The sequence below is a fragment of the Pagrus major genome, chromosome 21 (assembly GCF_040436345.1).
Source record: "Pagrus major chromosome 21, Pma_NU_1.0".
Taxonomy (NCBI): domain Eukaryota; kingdom Metazoa; phylum Chordata; class Actinopteri; order Spariformes; family Sparidae; genus Pagrus; species Pagrus major.
This window is the reverse complement of record NC_133235.1, coordinates 22868695-22886764: the sequence shown is the minus strand read 5'-3', so window position 1 is coordinate 22886764 and position 18070 is coordinate 22868695. Positions and strand designations below refer to the sequence as shown.

The following is an 18070-nucleotide window of genomic DNA, read 5'->3' as shown; positions in this document are numbered from 1 at the left end:
GCACCAAAAGCCCCTCGGCTGCAGAGAGCAGCTTTGTACTCAGAGCTGTTTCAGGCTTGAAGTGCCAGGAGTGGGCCGTACAGTACTCATGAGTTAAGAACTTCCTTCTCTCTCTCAGAAAGCATGTCAGAAGATGATCTGTTATGAATCTCAGCTGTGGTGAGGCATGTTAGCCATGTGAGTCACAGGAAGACTGTTTTAAATTTTTCCTAAATCCCACAGATGATTATAGTTAATGAAGTTGTCTTTGATATACAGATGGTAAAGATAAATGTTGAGCAGGCTTGCATTCTTCCAGTCGGAGACATAATGTGCAAATAGAACAAAAGATGTATTTCATCTCTGTGCTGACACTGAACGTTGTATTGTCATCATAGATGAGCCAATCAGTCCCAGTGTCGACCGCAACGCTGCTCCTATTCCACCCTCCGCTGTGATATCTGTTGCACCATCCATAATGACAGGTCCCTCCAGCCCTGACTCACCGTGCCCTCCCATTCGTCGTCAGCTGTCACATGACCAAGGTAAACGACATTTGGTTGGTTGAATGATGTATATGTCAGTCAGAGCTTGTCTCTAAAGAATTATTTTATTTTTCCATGGTATAACCTTATTGATTACACACTTAGTTAAGTTATCATGGATTGATTTTCTTTCAGTTGACTATTCAACTAATCATTTTAACACTAACTTTTGAAATTTTCGGTGTAGTGTTCAGTTAATCCTAAAGTCCATCTATTTACATGCTCAGTAAATACAAGTGAATCACCTTAACCCAGCACAGTGTTGTTGAAATGTTATAGTTTCACTGATTTTCCTTAACATTTGTTTAAACGACAGCTGAAGCTCCAAACCTGCATCCTCCAAATTCATTTTTTTCATCCTTGTATAGAGTCACTGAGAAGTGCATTGTTGGAGTCTGATACAGCCAGTAAAACAGAGCGGTCCAAGTCCTATGATGAGGGTCTGGATAACTATCAGGAGGAGGGCAGAGGGTGAGCGCATATTAGGATTAGATTCTTTTATTCTTTAACATTTGGATTGAGTTGTAAATTAGTCCAACCTGGTCTCTGACTTGAAATATGTCCGTCTCTGTTGTTCTTCAATTTCTTCAGAAGATCTTCAAGTAAGCATATGCCGAGTTTCAGGGGCCTGAGAAAGGTGAGGAACGATGGAATTACACGCACAATGCCAGATTGATGTTATCTTTTTTTCTTTTTCTTTTTTCTTTCCAGCTTTTACCCTGTTACCCTGTTCTGTTTTCTGACACTGGCTCCATTTTACCTAGCATTAAAATACACTTGGAATGACCAGATAGTAATTTATTTACACGTGTGCAAATAGAAATCCATGTTTAACTGCTTTGGATTTAAGTAAAATTTGATGAGACAACAATCTGAGTAGATGGTCTGTACTTTACCCCAAATTTTACAGAAACCTTAAGGCTAACGGAGAAATGGGATCCAGTTTTTGAGAAAAACTGAGGAAGTAACCATTACTATACCAACGAAAACTAGAGCTAAAAACCTCCTGATCCCTATTTTTACAAATCTAAATTTAATGAATCTTTGTCTCAGGTTGTTTGGTCAAAATGGGTCGAAGTAGGAAACTTGTTGCTCTTTATATAACACAACCTACAGGTCCAATGAATTTAAAGTAGTCATTTTAATCTATTTGACATGGTATGTGACATGTTTCCTGAAACAGTTTTGATTTATGGATGTTGTCAGGCAGGGTTTGATGCTCTCTCAATTTACCTCACTGGCTTCCTTGTGAAGTGTTTTGAGACATAGATGTTTTAGATATTGGGATGTCTTGGTGACCATGTAACTGTAAGATCCCCAGTTAGAATCTACTCAAAGATCCTTGTTGCATGTCATCTTCTTCTCTCACTTTCCTCATGCTTCATGTCACACTCCACTGTCAGCTAATAATGACAAACAATGTGTCATGAATTCACACTTGCAGGCTCTGGATGGGCATAAATCTTCTGGGGATTCTGGATCTCGAAGGGATTCTTCTTCGGGTATCTTTGCAGATTCTTCCAAAGAAGGTTATCTCAATTTTAGGCAACTTACTACAGATAAAAACAAGGTATGCCTGCACACTCATGTATTTGTTTAACAGCCATATACGTCACTAACGTTATGATGTTTAAGTATTTCTCTTTCTCTCTTGTCTCTGCCTCTGTAGCGTGTCGGTGGAGGAATGAAATCGTGGAAGCAGATGTACGCTGTTCTACAAGGTCACACCCTCACTCTCTTCAAAGACAGGAAAGATGCACAGTCTCATGCTTCCACGCAATCTGACGAGGAGCCGCCGCAAATCAGCATCAAGGCCTGTCTGATTGACATCTCCTATAGCGACACGAGGCGCAAGAACGTGCTGCGACTCACCACCTCAGACTGCGAGTATTTATTCCAGGCAGAAGGGAGGGACGACATGCTGACCTGGATCCGAGTCATTCAGGAAAACAGTAACCCAGATGAAGAGGTGTGTTCTTGCAAGACTCATGTAGCATTGCCAAGTTGTTAGGATCTCTTGTAGCCTCACGTCTAGCTAAAATAATGCGGTCTGGAAAATTTTAACAAAGCGTAGCACTGTTGGTTGTTTAGGGTTACAGGAAAAACCAACAAGTTTAGACCAGACTTCACCAGAGGTTTGAAAGAAATTAGGAGCACACCCGTCGGGTTCACAACAAAGCAAAACAAAGTTAGTCTTTGAGTAAAACACAATAAAGGCGTCGGGAAGATGAAGAGGATTACAGGCTTTATTTATGAAATGCCTAAGAGGTCTGGCAGCACATAATTAGGTAAGATTAGAAATGTTTTGTAAAAAAAGTAGCACCTATTTTGAGACACTTGGAGTTATAGTAGTGAAACTGCCCATTGAGACTGCCCTTATTACCAACATAAACCAGTTTGACCACAGATCAAAACATTAAATCAAATCTGTAACGCAGAAATATTTGTGTTCTGTAATCCGGGCCTTTTTCAATTTTATTTTGTCACTTTGTCATGCTTTGAGTTATTAGACTGTATAGGCAGAGTTATCTTCCTTGGATAAATTGAATAAAGTTGAAGCTCTTGTATTCTTTCTTGGGTTCAGAGGATGAGGGACTCCGACCGCAAACTACTTCACTTGTGACATTTGTACAGTTCTTGGCCTGTCTGCAGTTTACCTTCAGTATGTTATCCAGTCTGTCAAGTGAATGTTTGTATTATATTATATCACAGGTTTAGATGTGCAGTATGTATAGCATATATCATGTATTATGCATAAATTATTATGTATAATGACTGGGAAGGCCCTTTTAGTGATTTGATATTGCCTGTAAACCAAACAAAGTAGTTCTCCAAACAATTATGTTCAATCATATTAAATATAAAAATCTAAATCAACTTGCTTGTAATGAAGAAGAAACTTAGTTATAACTGTATTTAATGACCATCCTTAATGTGTTTCTGCCGTCATCACAGAATGCTGCTGTAACAAGTCAGGACTTGATCAGTCGAAAGATCAAAGAGTACAACATGATCAGGTATGCAGGACTCCACATCGCCCCCTGGGGATCCGTCAAAGTACCTGACCACTCATCTACCCATTTTATAGTATGCAAACTTACTGTTAATATTGCTGTATATGTGGGTTTTTTTGCTCTTTGTCTGGATCAGCGCTCCCAGCAGCAGGTCTGAACCGTCCCCCAAAACTTCCCGCCAGTCCCTCAGCATCAAACAAGCCTTCCTGGGAGGTAAAGCAGACGGCAGGGGCCACAGTCCTCATTCACCCAAAACAGGAGAGGACCGGAGGGCGCTGAAAGGTAATGACAATAATTCCATTTAGTGTAATCAGAGGGCATTTCTGACATTACATGGTTATTTTATGTCCTCTTGTGTGTGTTTACTCTGTCAGATGACTCCAGTCCACCACGGGACAGAGGTGCTTGGAAAATTGGCATCGCAGGGATCATGAGGAAGCCCTTTGAAAAAAAGACTCCAGCTGGGGTCACGTTTGGGGTGCGGCTTGATGACTGTCCAGCTGCACAGACAAACAGGGTGAGTCTGAGGAAATGAGAAACAAATCTCACGATGCAGGCCGTGTATTAAAAATATGACATCAGTCATATGTCACATGTAACATCTTCCTGCTGATTGTGTGTTGTGCAGTTTGTTCCTCTGATCGTGGAAGTGTGCTGTAACGTGGTGGAGGAGAGAGGTCTGGAGTACACGGGAATCTACAGAGTCCCTGGGAACAACGCTGCCATCTCCAGCATGCAGGAGGAGCTCAACAGTAAAGGCATGAATGACATCGACATCCAGGAAGACGTGAGTGACTGACAGTTTGGTTGCAGAGTACGGTGTGCCGCTTTGCTGACAACATCGTTTAGCAGTGACAGATTTACAATGTGAGGAGTGCTTTAACGTAATGCTCCAACAATCTCTCACTTCTCTGCAGAAATGGCGGGACCTCAATGTCATCAGTAGTTTACTGAAGTCCTTTTTTCCGAAAACTTCCTGACCCTCTGTTTACAAATGGTGAGAACTTGTAACATCATTGAAAGTCAACAAGAAAAAAACTGGAACAGTGTTGGATTTTCTGTCAGATTGCTCCTTTTTGCAGCTCACAGTGAGGGTTTTCCTGCTCTCTTCACAGAAAAGTATGCTGATTTTATTGAAGCCAACAGAACAGAAGACTCAGTGGAGAGATTAAAAGAGCTCAAGAGGCTGGTGAGTGAAAAATCTAATATGAGCAGCATTTAATTGAATGGCATTACATTAAGCAAACCATTAATCCTGAGACTCTCTCCCCTTTTTGTCAATTCTTGCAGATCCATGAATTACCTGATCATCACTTTGAAACTCTGAAATACCTTTGTGCTCACCTTAAGAAGGTTTCTGACAACTGTGAAAAGAACAAGGTACGACCGTTAACAGGATCTGTCAGTGTTAATGTCATTAGTTTAACACCCTCCAATCCTTCGGGGATTATGTCATTAAAGCTGATTCGTCCTAACCTCATCTATTTAGATGGAGCCTCGTAATCTGGCGATCGTGTTTGGTCCTACGCTCGTCAGAAACTCTGAGGACAACATGGCCAACATGGTCAATCACATGCCGGACCAGTGCAAGATAGTTGAGAACCTTATCCAGCAGTACGACTGGTTCTTCACTGATGACTGTGATGACGACCCTGTTGTATGTGGCAATTCATTTGTTTTCTTTTTTCTTTTGTTAGGATCACGAAAGATAACAACTCTCATCATAGATAACCTAATTTCATTCTGTTCTCTTTATACACATGGGTATTTAAAACTGCATTAATCAATATTTTGTACACGTCATGGCTCAAATGACTCAGTGTGATGTAATGTAAGTAATGTGTCACTCATATTCATGAACTCACAGAAAATTATCACAACATAAATGAGGTGTCCAGAGCTAGTTACTAATTATTAAATTGAAAGGCAATTATTTTAATAATCAACTAATTATTTTGAGTCTTTAAAAAAAAGAAAATGTGAATCTTAAATGTGAATATGAATATAAAACATTTGAGGATGTCATCTCAGGCTTTGGGAAACACTGATTTTCACCATTTATTTGACAGTTTATAAACTAAACAACTCGTCGACTGAGAAAATAATTAGCAATGAAAATAAACGCTAGTTACAACAACTTTATTATTTGGTTCAATTTCACCGCTTTAAGCTGCAGCAGGCAGCAATTGTTACCTAAAAAAGCTCTGATTAAGCCAGTGTACACTACCTGCCCTGCACCAAACTGCAGACAGAGTTGGCGACCAGCTGATGGACAGAGTGGAGCATTTTGCAGCTTAAGAACCAGATATTTCTCTCATGAATTGGAGATAATCGCTTCAGGAATTCAATTAATGCAGTTTTAAATAAAATGCATCTCCTTCATTTATGGTGGTTGTTTATCTATTTTTCCATTTATGTTTTGTGTTCAGTCTTTTATCTCCTCTTTGTCTCTCTTTTTTTGTCCTTGTGTGTACTGTCCTCCAGACCACAGCTGAGCAGGAGAGCACAGTGCAGTCTCAGCCTGTGCCCAATATCGACCACCTGCTCTCAAACATCGGACGGTGCGCACCGTCACCGGGCGAAGTCTCAGGTAAATCTGAGAAAGTTTTCTCTTAGGAGCAGCATCCAGCATTACCACAGCAAATACATTATCATGGCAGCAATAATAGATTTCATAAATAGTTGATAAAACTGTTAAATATTTGTGCTAAAGGCTTATTGTAAGATTGAATGTTAGCAGTGTGTCAATTTTAATTGCTAAGACAATGAACATCATGCCTATTTGCCATAATTTTAAATGCTTTGAGCAAAAAGAAGCCTAATAAGTTTTATTTGTGTTTATGTTAATGGAGGCTTTTTCAACAATTATTCAATTAATATATTTTGTGGTTAAACCATTGGAAATTTGTTGAAAAATACCTTGCAGTATGTAGAGCTTTGTTTTTATTAATTTATTCATTTTGGATAAAAGTCTTGTTTTGTTTCAATGTTTCGTTTTTTTTGCCCAAAGAGATAAAATTGTCCTCAAGTTTTATTTCCGTTCATTTGTTTGCTTTACTCTTTATTTCCTCTGGCTCAAGTCATTTTTTCTCCCTGTGCTTTTACCTGTGTTGAGACGACGACTCCTTTTCTTTCAGTTCTTTTCTTCCCCTCCTCCTCGTCTCTCACACAATCCCGGCATGTTCTTTCCCAAAGAAAATCTTAACAGACAAAAAAGAAACGATGGAAGTTTTAACCCTTCTGACCTCTGCCCTTCTGTGTGTAGTGTGTTGTTTTTCTCCCTTATCCCTGTCCAGCACTCACACATTACCCAATCTTGACACAGGCCAAGTGGGCGGCGTCTATCACTCGATGATGTCACTGATGGACTCTGTTTTGTCAGTGATGGACAGCTGGGACTGTAGGAAGAAGGACGAGTGTTGTGCCCAGTGTAGCTGCCTAGTCTGCAGAAACCCGCAGCTCTTTTAAATTTGGGCGAAAGGAGGAAAAAAGATAAAAAAGAAAGAAAGAGAAGTCGATGTTTGTCATTTTTCCTGTGGTGTGCACGTCTCATATATAAACCAATACCCTAAATTGAGGGGATACAGAGCGATGCTGCTGTACTTTCTCTGAAAGCCCTTCTGCTGTCTCTTGTTGTCTCTAAAGCTGATCGCAAGGACAAGTAGCATGGTACGGTTAACCTCTCCGGTCATGTGGCATAATCTGTCATGATGTCTGAGGGGTGGGGTCGTAGTGGTGGGACTGAGCTGGATGTTCCCCCAGCACACATGCGTTTACACTCAAATACAACCCACACATACAACTACGTGTTAATACGACGTATTGCTTCAAGACTTAATGGCTTGTTGACAAGCAGTCACAGAGCAGTGGATGGAACATGTAGATGTAGTGGTATTTGCCGGGACAGGAAGGTTTTTTTTTTTTTGTTTCAGGTGCTTCCTCCTGTGTCTTTTTGTTTGATTTGTTGTCTGTGATGTCTTTATTACAAGATCTTTGTCCTCATTCAACATTAGAAACATCACATACTTCCACATCTCCCGCTATTACATGATGTAGAACACCTACATCCATCACTAACATGTTCCTCACACTGTCTCCCTATCCAGCCCTGCGCTACACACTGACACACACACGTTTTGAACCTACGTTAGATCATTAATAGCCCGTTTCCACCGCAGGAACTCTTTCAGGGGTCCTTCAGGAACTCAGGAATGTTGCATTCATTTTGAAAGAGCATCTAATACTCCAGGGCAAGGGCAGTGCAGAATGTCGCTGATTGCTGAACTGAGCGTCACTGATTGCTGAACTGAACCTTGCTGCTCATAAGATTACTTACACCTTTATTCAAACAGTAAGCAAGCACTTGATCCCACTGGAAGAATATTAGGATGAGTCGGACTAACTGTTAGAGTGAATGATGTTGATCATCTTGTTAAAATGCAATGTTCTGTAGAGAAAACCTTGGCCCTGACATTCATGTAGATGCCACTTGACATGCACCAGCCATCCCCCACTATTGTGGACCAAGAACTACCTCTCATGGCAGTGGCACTCCTGGGACAGTGGACAATGTGCACCTCCATGCCACAAAAACAAAAAACTGCTCAGGAGGAATGTCCAAGGGAGCGTGACAAAGAGCTTGAGCCGTCGACATGGCCTCCAACTTTCCCAGATCCCAATCTGATCATGCATCAGTGGGATGTGCCGGATTGAAACAGATCCACAGAGGCCCCGTCATGTTCCTCAAGCCTTTCCTGAGCAGTTTTTAGGATGGTCAGGGCACACGGTCCTGTTAGGTGGGCCATAGCTATGATGGCATGTACTTGCTCTTCACCTTTATTTGTATGGGTAGTGTGTGTCCAGTGGCATCCACGTGAATGCCAGGACCCAAGGTTTCCCAGCAGAACATTGCATTGTAATGAGCTCATCAACGTTATCACTTAACATGCCAGTCTTTTTGGTGTTGCAGCTGATTGCTGTTTAACTGTTATAGTCTCCTTTGCAACCATTCATTATATCCATTTAAATACAAGCAACAACATGATAAATTGTATCTCAAATGTTATTATGGATTTAAATCCATTAATGGATGAATCTTTAGGGTTTTTCAGATGTGGTGGAAATGCATTAAAGAGGACATTCAGTTCCTGAGTTTAGTTCTTGCGGTTCCTGTAACTATTTGGTCGAAATGGGCTATTGGTCTGCTTATCTTTGTTTGCTCCAGTTTGCGTGTTTTCCTCTTTTTGTAAAGTGAGATAAGGAAGTTTTATGAACTTTGTTTTGCCTTTTATTTTGTTTAGAACGACACATTAAAGAGCCCCCACAGGAGTTAATCTAGCTCGGAGTAAGAGAAACCTCTCCATTATACTAAGGCTTGCCTGCGCCAGCTGTATCGACCACGACACACACTCACTGATCTGTTCAGCTCAGGCCCCTTAAGTCTCTCAGTCAGAGCAAACCTCATCACTCCCTCTCCTCTGTGATGTCTTGAGTTGGGAAAGAATGCCTACAGCTGGTTGGTGGCTACATGTGATGCTCTGTGACTGACGTGTTTGTCCGTGATGTGCCGTCGTTTCCATCGATACATGAGCATGAGCCGCTTTCTGTGTCTTGGTTAACCGCTGGGTTTTCACTTCACTTCCTTTCCTCACATCCTTCATCTCAGGCCTCTTCTGATGCTTTCTACACTTTTCCATATAGTGCTTAGTGTGGTTACTTGTCCTGCTGTCTCTCTCTCTGAGCCGAAAATGTGTCATCTGCTTCCATTCAGCCGCTCTCATTATAATCGTCATGTGTGCCAGTTTCACTCTGTACAAACTTTTAATCTGCCTTTTCTCTTTCTTTTTCTTGTTGACTGTTTTTAGCGAGTCAGAGGGTTGGCAGACTTGTACTAATGATACTCTTCTTTTTAATACAGATTCAGCATGTAGTGACTCCTCCAAATCAAAGGTAATGTCCTCCTCACTTCCTCATGTTTCACACAAATTCCTCATTCCTTTGTCTTTGCTGTTTTTATATTCACAAGTCTTGTTTTGACGATGCTGTTTTTGTTCTGTATCCGCAGGGCTTGTGGGGGTCAGGGAAGGATCAGTGTAGCAAAGAGATGCTGCGCTCCTCCTTCTTCGCCAGCCGCAAGCGTAAGAAGCCCAAGGACAAAGCTCATCCCAGCAGTTCAGACGATGACCTGGACGCTGTGTTCCCTAAGAAGGAGCTCCCAGAGGAGAGCCAGCAGCACCCTCTGTGGTCCCCAGACAGCCGGACCGAGGAGGAGGGGGAGACGGATGAAGCCAGTGAGAAAGAGAAGCACAGGAACAGCTCAGAGGAACAGCTCAACACACCCAACAGGAAAGAGTCTCTCTCTTGCAGCCTGACATCACAGCCCTCTCCCTCCCTGCCTACAGAACACATTTCCTCTGCCCTTCGAGCCGGCTCACCCTACGCCTCGCCCTCCCATTCCCCGAACCTCAGCTACCGCATGCCGATGGCTCACCAGTCCTCTCTGTCAGACCCGCCTTCCAACTATGATGACACGGTGTCCGACCTCGGTACGATGAACAGCACCAGCTCTCAGGCGTCGGTGCCCAGAATGAGGCGAGGCAGGATGGTGGCTCCAGAGGCAGGACCGAGCGGGCTGGGTGCAGAGGTTTGCTCCATCACCTCCGACTACTCTACCACCTCCTCCATGACGTTCCTGACTGGAGCTGAGCTCAACACTCTCAGTCCTGAAGTGCAGTCTGTGGCAGAAAGCAGGGGTGGAGACGACGCTGACGATGAGAGGAGTGAGCTGATCAGCGAGGGAAGGCCGATGGAGACGGACAGTGAAAGCGACCTGTCGGTGTTTACAGTCGGAAAAGCGGAACAGCGTGACCTTCAGGAAGCTCCTCGGCCCCTCCCCTCACACAGACTCATTGAGTGTGATACGCTTTCCAGGAAGAAAGCTGCTCAACAGAAACACAACAGCGAGTCTTCACTGGAAGGAGCGTGGAGCGATAAAGATTCCAACAGGCTGTCACGTGTGTTGGGGTCGGTCAAAGGACGCTCCACAGGCAGCCTCAGCTCCTCGTCTCGTAGCGAGTTAGATAAGGCTGAGCCAGCGTGGAAGCTGAAGATCACCGACAGACTGAAGGTGCGTCTGCGAATGTCTGTGGATGACATGTTTGGTGTGGGCAGCCAGAGGAGCCGGTCCCCGGAGGGCCGCAGCAAGAAGAAGAACATCAGACGCAGGCACACCATGGGCGGTCAGAGGGACTTTGCCGAGCTGTCCGTTTTGGGAGACTGGCAGGTCGGTATCGGTTCAGGCTCTCGCTCTGAGCTGTCTGCTGTGGACCAGCTGAAGCCCAAGTGCAGCTCTCAAGACTTCTCCATCAGGGACTGGATTGCCCGTGAGCGCCATCGCACCAGCAATCCCGAGGTCAGCCTGGACCTCTCTGATCAGCAGGAGGCGCTGTGCAGAGCAAGCTCCCAGAACCTCGGCGCCTCGTCCTCGTCTGAACTCCCACATCGGGCAGCGGAGGTGCTGAACGGGGACGTCTCCCAGAGCAAGAATCTGAGCCTTTCAGCCACCGCTCACCCACATAAACTCACGAGTTCCCAGGTGGTCCATTCGCGCTTCTATCAGTACCTGTGAGGAGTGTTGGACGTGCGTGACTGTGTATGTTCTCGTCTGTGAGATGTGTACCTACTTGGGAGTCTGTCAGTGTAATGTTTGTTGTGTGACCAATGTTCGTGAATGGGCATGTTGTACAAAAATTGTCTGGAGTGTGTGCGTCTGTAACTGTGTGTGTGCTTGTGAAAAGAGAATTACTGCACACAGGGATCGTTGATCTTGCTCATGTAGAAGCATGAAACAAAATCTTGTTTATACCTTTTAAATTTCTTTTTTTTCTTTTTTTTTTAATGACAAATGACTTTGGGATGGCTGAGCAGGAGGATTTCCTCCCTCCTAATACAAATCCCTGTTATGCTGAAGACTGAGAGGACCTGTGGCTCGAGAAACGATGAGCTTGTGAAGTCTGCGCAAGGAAGTGTGAACTATGACACTCGAGTTGAGTTTTAGTAAAGTGGCTTTAAGGATGAACTGACTTTTAGAATGAATAGGAAGTAGTTAAAGAGATTTTTAGTATTGCAAAGGAACTATTTTTGTGTAAAGAAAGTTACGATGTTCAGAGTCAGTGAGTCTCTCAGTAACCAAATGAAGAATGTACAGACATGCTTGCTGTAATACTGACTAAAAGCTTTAGATGCTTGTGTTTCACTCTAAAGTGTACATATCCCTATTTTTCTGTGTACTTGAATTGTGTTTTTGGTACAGCCTGTGTGTGTGGACCGCCTACAAGCCGTCTGCTGTCAAAGGGGCCTTTCCAAAGGTACAAAGGTGACGAGGAGACACTGGACTTATGCAAAATGGAAACATAGTTCTTATTCATCCCGGTTATGTGGTTTTAAAGAGCAGTGAACAACATCCCTCTGATGCAAGTGTTATGTTTTAGTGTTCGTGGTTCACACATCTGTCTGGCAGCATGAGGAAGAATAAGTTTGAAGAAAAAAAAAAGAAAATGGGTAATCAGATCAGAATATCATGTTTCTTCTCAATAGGAAGTGCCTCACAACGAAATGTTAAGGGTGCCATATTGTCTTTGATGAGACACGAAGATGTTACTGTGAATGACATTTTTATCGTCGATTCTCAGTCATTCTCCAGGTTTCTGTAACAAAATGCCGAGCTTCCATTCCTTAGGCATTCCACTCTGGTCTTAACATGTTTTATACGCATTTTTTGTTCTCTCCTGTTTTTTCATTTTTTGATTTTAACAGAACTTGAATTTTAAATATTCCTTGTAAAATAAGTAACTTAAATGTACATATAAATGCCATGTTTTAGCTGCTTTACTTTTCATTTCCATCAGTTGGCAGGATTCAGTACAGTATTGTGAGTTGATGAAGATGATGATGATGATGATGATGCTCGTGGCCTGTGTGGGTGTTGTGTTTGGTACTTCTCTGTGTGGAGAGGTCCCTGCATGAGGAAACACTTCATTGAGCTGGAGCGTTTGTACCAATGCTGTGTTCCTCTGATTGTTAGAGGGGTGTGCACAGACTCCTGAAACACTGGAAATAAATTTTGTCAATGGCAGATGGTGGTTTTATTTCTTTTTTTACTGAATCACAGGAGTATTTATAACAAAGAAAGTCTTTAATCGCTTAAATCTTCTTTCTAAATTGAATATCTACATCAAATTTCTTGAAATTTAAGCCTTCAAAAGTTTTGTTATCTTTTAATATTGAATCTAATGTGATTTAATGTGGCTTTTTGACACTATTTTATGTTTAATTTAAAGTTATTGATCAGTTTTCACTGATTATATCCAAAAAGACGGATCACATCTTTTTTGGTGTAAATCTAAAAAAGAGAATTTCCCCATTGTGGGATTAGAAGGGATTTTAAAATAAAAAAAAAAATCTGTGAAACATGAAACATGGGTTGAAGGTTTTCCAAGTACTTGAACCAGAGTTTCTCAGATCTTGAGTTGTCTGGTTTAAAAAAAGGAGCAACTGAATTCAGGCAACTTGAACCCTGAACACTTCAGTTTCTGTGAGAATTGTTTGAAACCCTTTATTTAAGAAAAAACTCACGATCAAGTTGAATTAAATTGAAAATGGAAAGAAGGAAATTCAAACTACATAAATTAAGAAGAAATATATTTCATAGCAGAAAAAAAGTAAAGGGCTACTTAAAATCCAACATTAATTATTCAGTATAAGATTTAAATTGTCACGGCCTTTCTTTAAATGTATAACGCATAAAAAAAAATGAAGTTAAAGATAATTGGACGGATAATTCTCGTATGAAGTTTTCAGTTTCTTGGATCGTATGACTGACAGAACATAACCTGATCAGGTCGGATCACTCTTGAGCAGTGTGGATGATCAAGTTGGAATTTTTCACTTTGAATTTTGATGTCAGAATTGCACTAATCCAAGCAGCAGACTGCTGTTTAGGATTGATATGAAAATTAAGATAAAAAGTGACCTAAATGTGTGCACTTCTGTACAGTTTAGTTTCCTCTGGAAATTTGAAACAGGGGGACTCGAATCACATTAATTCAGATGGATGATTTTTAAAGAAAAAAGTAGAAATGCTATCATACATTTAGTGTCTTATTCAGCTGGCTTTCCAAGACTGTCACAGTAGTAATAGACAAATATAATCAGATTAGTGATGCTGAATATGATTTAGCTGCGTCAGCTTCAGGGTCATGATACTGGGCATGCTGGTTCACTGTAATGAGTTACTGGAACACTGGAATAGAAATGATCCATCGTTAATATAATCAGCACCACCTTTGCTTTTTCTGTGCTGGACTGAAACTCATGATCAAAAATAAAGAAATGATTAAAAGACTCAATAAATACATTAATTTTCCATTAAATGCACAAGAAATAGTCAAAATAAATGTAGGGATTAAATATTTTGAAAAAAATTGAAAATTGATGTTTTAGTTTGCTTTTGCATTATTTACCTTTGTACTAATTCCCCTATTAATTTACTTTCCCATTTAATTTTCCATTGTATTTATTCATTTTTAAATGTGTTTATTTATTAATCATTTTCCCTCTGCATTTTTCCCTCTATTATTTCCCCAAGTATTTATTTCCTCATTTTCTTTTTACATTTCTTCATGCATTCCTAATGCATCAAGCAAATAAGGAGGCCGTGATTCAAAATGTGTACTGGTGCGAACATTTTTGCCTATTGGCTGACCAACACCAGACTGCATAGAACGATTTTGCTCCAACACTGGAGGCCATCATCAACAGTCTCAGGGAAAACATAGATAAATGAATTTAAAAATGAATACATTCATAAATAAAATAGCCAATTAAATAGAGAAGTAAAGAAATAGGTGAAGGTAAATAAATACAGAAGCAAAAAATGAAGAAAGAAAAAAAATCAATGTATGTCACTTTTATTTAATACATTTTTAATGCCTGCATTTATTGTTAATATTATTTTTAGTGCATTTAATGATATTAATTGATTTATTGAGTCATATATTTATTTTTGATTTTGGCAGTTTTGGTCCTCCATATTTTCCTGTTATTACAAGCCGAGCATGAAGTCTTTACAAAAATCTCAGCCCTCAACGGTGCTGCAAAACTTCTTCTGCACAGTAGAGGGCAGTGACGTCCTCTATTGATTTACACACTACAGTGATGTAAAGTGACTAATGACGCCAACTAAAGGTACATTTCAAAATGCTTTATATACAAGTTGCACATACAACATAAAGACTTAAACAATATAAGATTTATACACTTTGTACATCAGCTGACTAGAAACCACTGACAATACTAACAGAAGTCACATGAGGAGAGAGTCGAGCCATTTAACACACAAAGAAATTCACAAAATAATGAAAATTCAGCAGAGTAACTCACCAGTATGTCAGTCTGGAAGGTAAATATCAAGAACTGTATTTGCAAACTAAGTACTTTACATTATTTGTCAGTATAATACCATCTTTCAAGCAGACATACAATTACTTTGTATTCAGTTCTGTCCATGTTTTCAGATAAGATGCGATTTTAAACTCCCCTCACTAATAACTGGTTCATAACATTTGAGGGAAATAAAATCATGATCTGGTTTTTGAGTTTTCAACAGAATACACAGCTCAGACAAGGCCTATCCACGTTTACTCATCTTCAGTGTCATGTGGGCTTCCTAACATGAACACTTCACCCACAGTAAGGCACAGTGACTAAAAGAACAAGAGTTCAATTCAGAAATATGATGAGGGAAAATATGATTTCATAGCATTTTTGTATAGACACTGTTTGTTTTTTTTTGTTTTTTTTTAAGTAACAACACACATTGTGCCCTCGTTTTGTCAAGCAACTAAAGACTGATGCAGCCAGACATCCACTCATAGACACGACACTGAACAGAGAAATTCTGAGAAACAAGTAGCAGTAATCATACTCATGAACACAATTATCAGCAGGTTGGTCGGCAAAGGTAATCAGAAACGGGCAGCCTCTCAAAAGATAAATCTTGATACGATAAACTGATCTTCACGGGGGGGATATTTTGTGCTGCAGAGCGCTCGATTAATGTGCCTGGTTTGAAATGGAGACGCATTGCTCAATGGACATTATGTTGATCCTCTGTTTGTCCACCAGAGGGAGCGCCAGTCCGTATAATCCAATAGTAGAGAGAGATAAGGGCTGTTCATGTCTGAGATTTATTTTGTCTTTCTGGCTGGTTTCCTCGTCAGCACGAGGTGTGAGGAGAGGATGGGGATGGGGGGGTGGTGTAGGCCAAGGCCCCTTTGCACATGCAGGTGCTGCGATGTCAGAGTGGAGCTAAAATCTGATTGGACAGCAGGTGGTGTGGGTCGATCGGATTAGAAATATCAGTTGCATATTGTGCTGTAGTAGCTGGCTGCGGGGCTGCTCAGAGGGGGAAGGTTTAACTGTCGTCCTCGTCCTCTTCCTGCTGCTCCTCCGTCAGTATCTCCGGCACCCGGAAACACTCCTCGAAGAAGTTGACGAGGGATTGGCTCAGGTGCTGCTGCGTCCCTTCACTGTGTAGGAAGTGTCCCTCGTCTGGGTAGATCTGTAGATACATACACAGGGATGGATTTATACAGAGCTGCAAAACTCCAATATAATATCCTTTACAGTAAAATAAAACTGATAAATGAAGCATATCCTCTGCGGCTTCAACAATAACAGGATAGGTTCACAATTTCTTAAGTTCTGTCTAGAAACGTTACTTAAATGCCCACGTGTACATAAAACATCGAGATCGGAACTGAAACAATCACTAGAATATTAATCTGCAACCAGTAGCATTATTTATGTCTGGAAAGTCTTGGAAACAAGTTGTGGGAACAATCTCACCAGCGGAGATTGTTTTTGTGATTTCGACTGTACCACATGAGCTTCCTGAGAAGAAGTTCATCTGCTCGACTCAGACTTTAAGCCAACATTATCAAGAAGTCCTTAAAGTGCTCAGAAAACAGGAATTTGTACATCTACGTTTCCATGGCAACTGGGCAAACTTCATCTGCTGAGAAACATCCTGTGATGTGATTGAAAGCTCAGAAACAGCTCAGAGTGATGACGCCTTCAGTCAGCATTGAGCAGCACAGCTTTTATTGCTGTTTTTATACTTTTTGCTTTATACATTTCTGATGTGATACAGTTTTATTGCTATTTATATTATGTTTACATTTATTGCCTTTTGCACAAAACAACAGATACATCCTTGTAGATTATTCTATATACTCTCTATATAGTCTCTCAGCTAAAGAGTGTACTTGTACAACTGGAGTGACAATAAACATCTTGAATCTAATGGACGTTGTGGTGCCTTTTTTTTGTTATAATCTTTACTTTTCTGTCTAAAATGACATTATTCTGTGAAAAAATGCAATCTGCAGCCACAGTTAATACGAGGCTTCAACAGTCTGAATTACATAAAAGCCCAGCGGATATCCTCCACATTGACTTTTAGGTAAAAAGGAAAGAGGGAATGACGTGGATTTTGTCCACTGTCACTAAACCTGCAAACCTCACCACTTTTATAAGAACTACCGATTTCTGGTTGTTTCAGTGACAAACCTGTACTCAGGAAATGTTTTTAAATGTCAGCTTTCTCACTTTCTCTTTTTGAAATTTATAAACACTATGATACTGGGATTGGAAAGCTATTTCAGTCTGTCTGTACATACTCTACCTCTCGCTATCAATAAACCATAAATAAAGGACAGGATCTCTTCCTTTAGGTCTGCAGGAAGAATGTTTCAATGTGCATGATGATGATGTGAGTGCTGCTTTGAGAATGAGACTTTAAAAAAGGTTTAAAAAAAACAAAAAACAACCAAACATCAAAACATTAAAATCAATGAAGCAACTTATCATTTCATCAGAGCTATAATGATGATATGAGGAACACGCAAATGAACATCATCGTTGTGGACTGTAGGAAACTGCAGCTCACCTGTAGAGTGTAATTGGCCTTCTCGCTGATTAAGTGATTGATAAATTTGGCCGTGTGCTGGAAGTGAACCTTTTCTGTGGTAGTGGAGAAGATCAGATTGGAGAGACACATTAGGGTCTGAACACAGATATATAGCTGGCGTTTCACTCAGTACAGTATGGAGGCATAATATAGAGCATGTTACCGTCTGCAGTCGGGTGAATTATCAAGTACTGCTTCTGCAGGAGCTGACCTGCTCTGTGTGCTAAATTTGCCACCTGAAAGAAAGAGAAGAAGGAAAATCCAACACTGATGTCACAAGCATCCTCTTAATAATCACCCTGAGATCCATCAAATTCCACTTTAGCAAAAACATGTTGGATAACGAGACTGAAATGTTGAAATTTTACCGTGTATACTCGGGAGTCTGTCTTTGAGCCGAGGTATCGTTCTGAAAACGCAGATGCTGCCATTTTGAAAAGAGGATAAAGGAGTTAGAAAGGTCGGGCTTCTTCAGACAAGAGCACGACATCTGAAAAATGTGT

The 18070-nt window shown here is 41.0% G+C and overlaps 2 protein-coding genes across 2 annotated transcripts in view; one reads left to right on the top strand and one right to left on the bottom strand.

Moving 5' to 3' along the window:
* The window catches only part of arhgap21b (Rho GTPase activating protein 21b), a 37116-nt gene extending 24445 nt beyond the window's left edge, over positions 1–12671 (top strand). Inside the window, 17 exon segments of the mRNA XM_073491020.1 lie at positions 378–524; positions 893–995; positions 1116–1161; positions 1969–2094; positions 2194–2493; positions 3480–3541; positions 3675–3820; positions 3913–4055; positions 4167–4325; positions 4456–4497; positions 4499–4535; positions 4654–4727; positions 4829–4918; positions 5028–5195; positions 6023–6128; positions 9456–9487; positions 9603–12671. Coding sequence (XP_073347121.1) covers positions 378–524; positions 893–995; positions 1116–1161; positions 1969–2094; positions 2194–2493; positions 3480–3541; positions 3675–3820; positions 3913–4055; positions 4167–4325; positions 4456–4497; positions 4499–4535; positions 4654–4727; positions 4829–4918; positions 5028–5195; positions 6023–6128; positions 9456–9487; positions 9603–11165 — 3344 coding nt within the window. The 3' untranslated portion in view covers positions 11166–12671.
* Positions 12672–14836: 2165 nt separating this feature from the next.
* LOC141016763 (A-type potassium channel modulatory protein DPP6-like) overlaps positions 14837–18070 on the bottom strand; it is a 92775-nt gene continuing 89541 nt past the window's right edge. Inside the window, exons 24-27 of the mRNA XM_073491302.1 lie at positions 17936–17991; positions 17731–17803; positions 17547–17620; positions 14837–16157 (exon numbers count right to left, since the gene is read on the bottom strand). Of these exons, the coding sequence (XP_073347403.1) occupies positions 16011–16157; positions 17547–17620; positions 17731–17803; positions 17936–17991 (350 nt within the window). The 3' untranslated portion in view covers positions 14837–16010. The remainder of the gene's footprint in view (positions 16158–17546; positions 17621–17730; positions 17804–17935; positions 17992–18070) is intronic.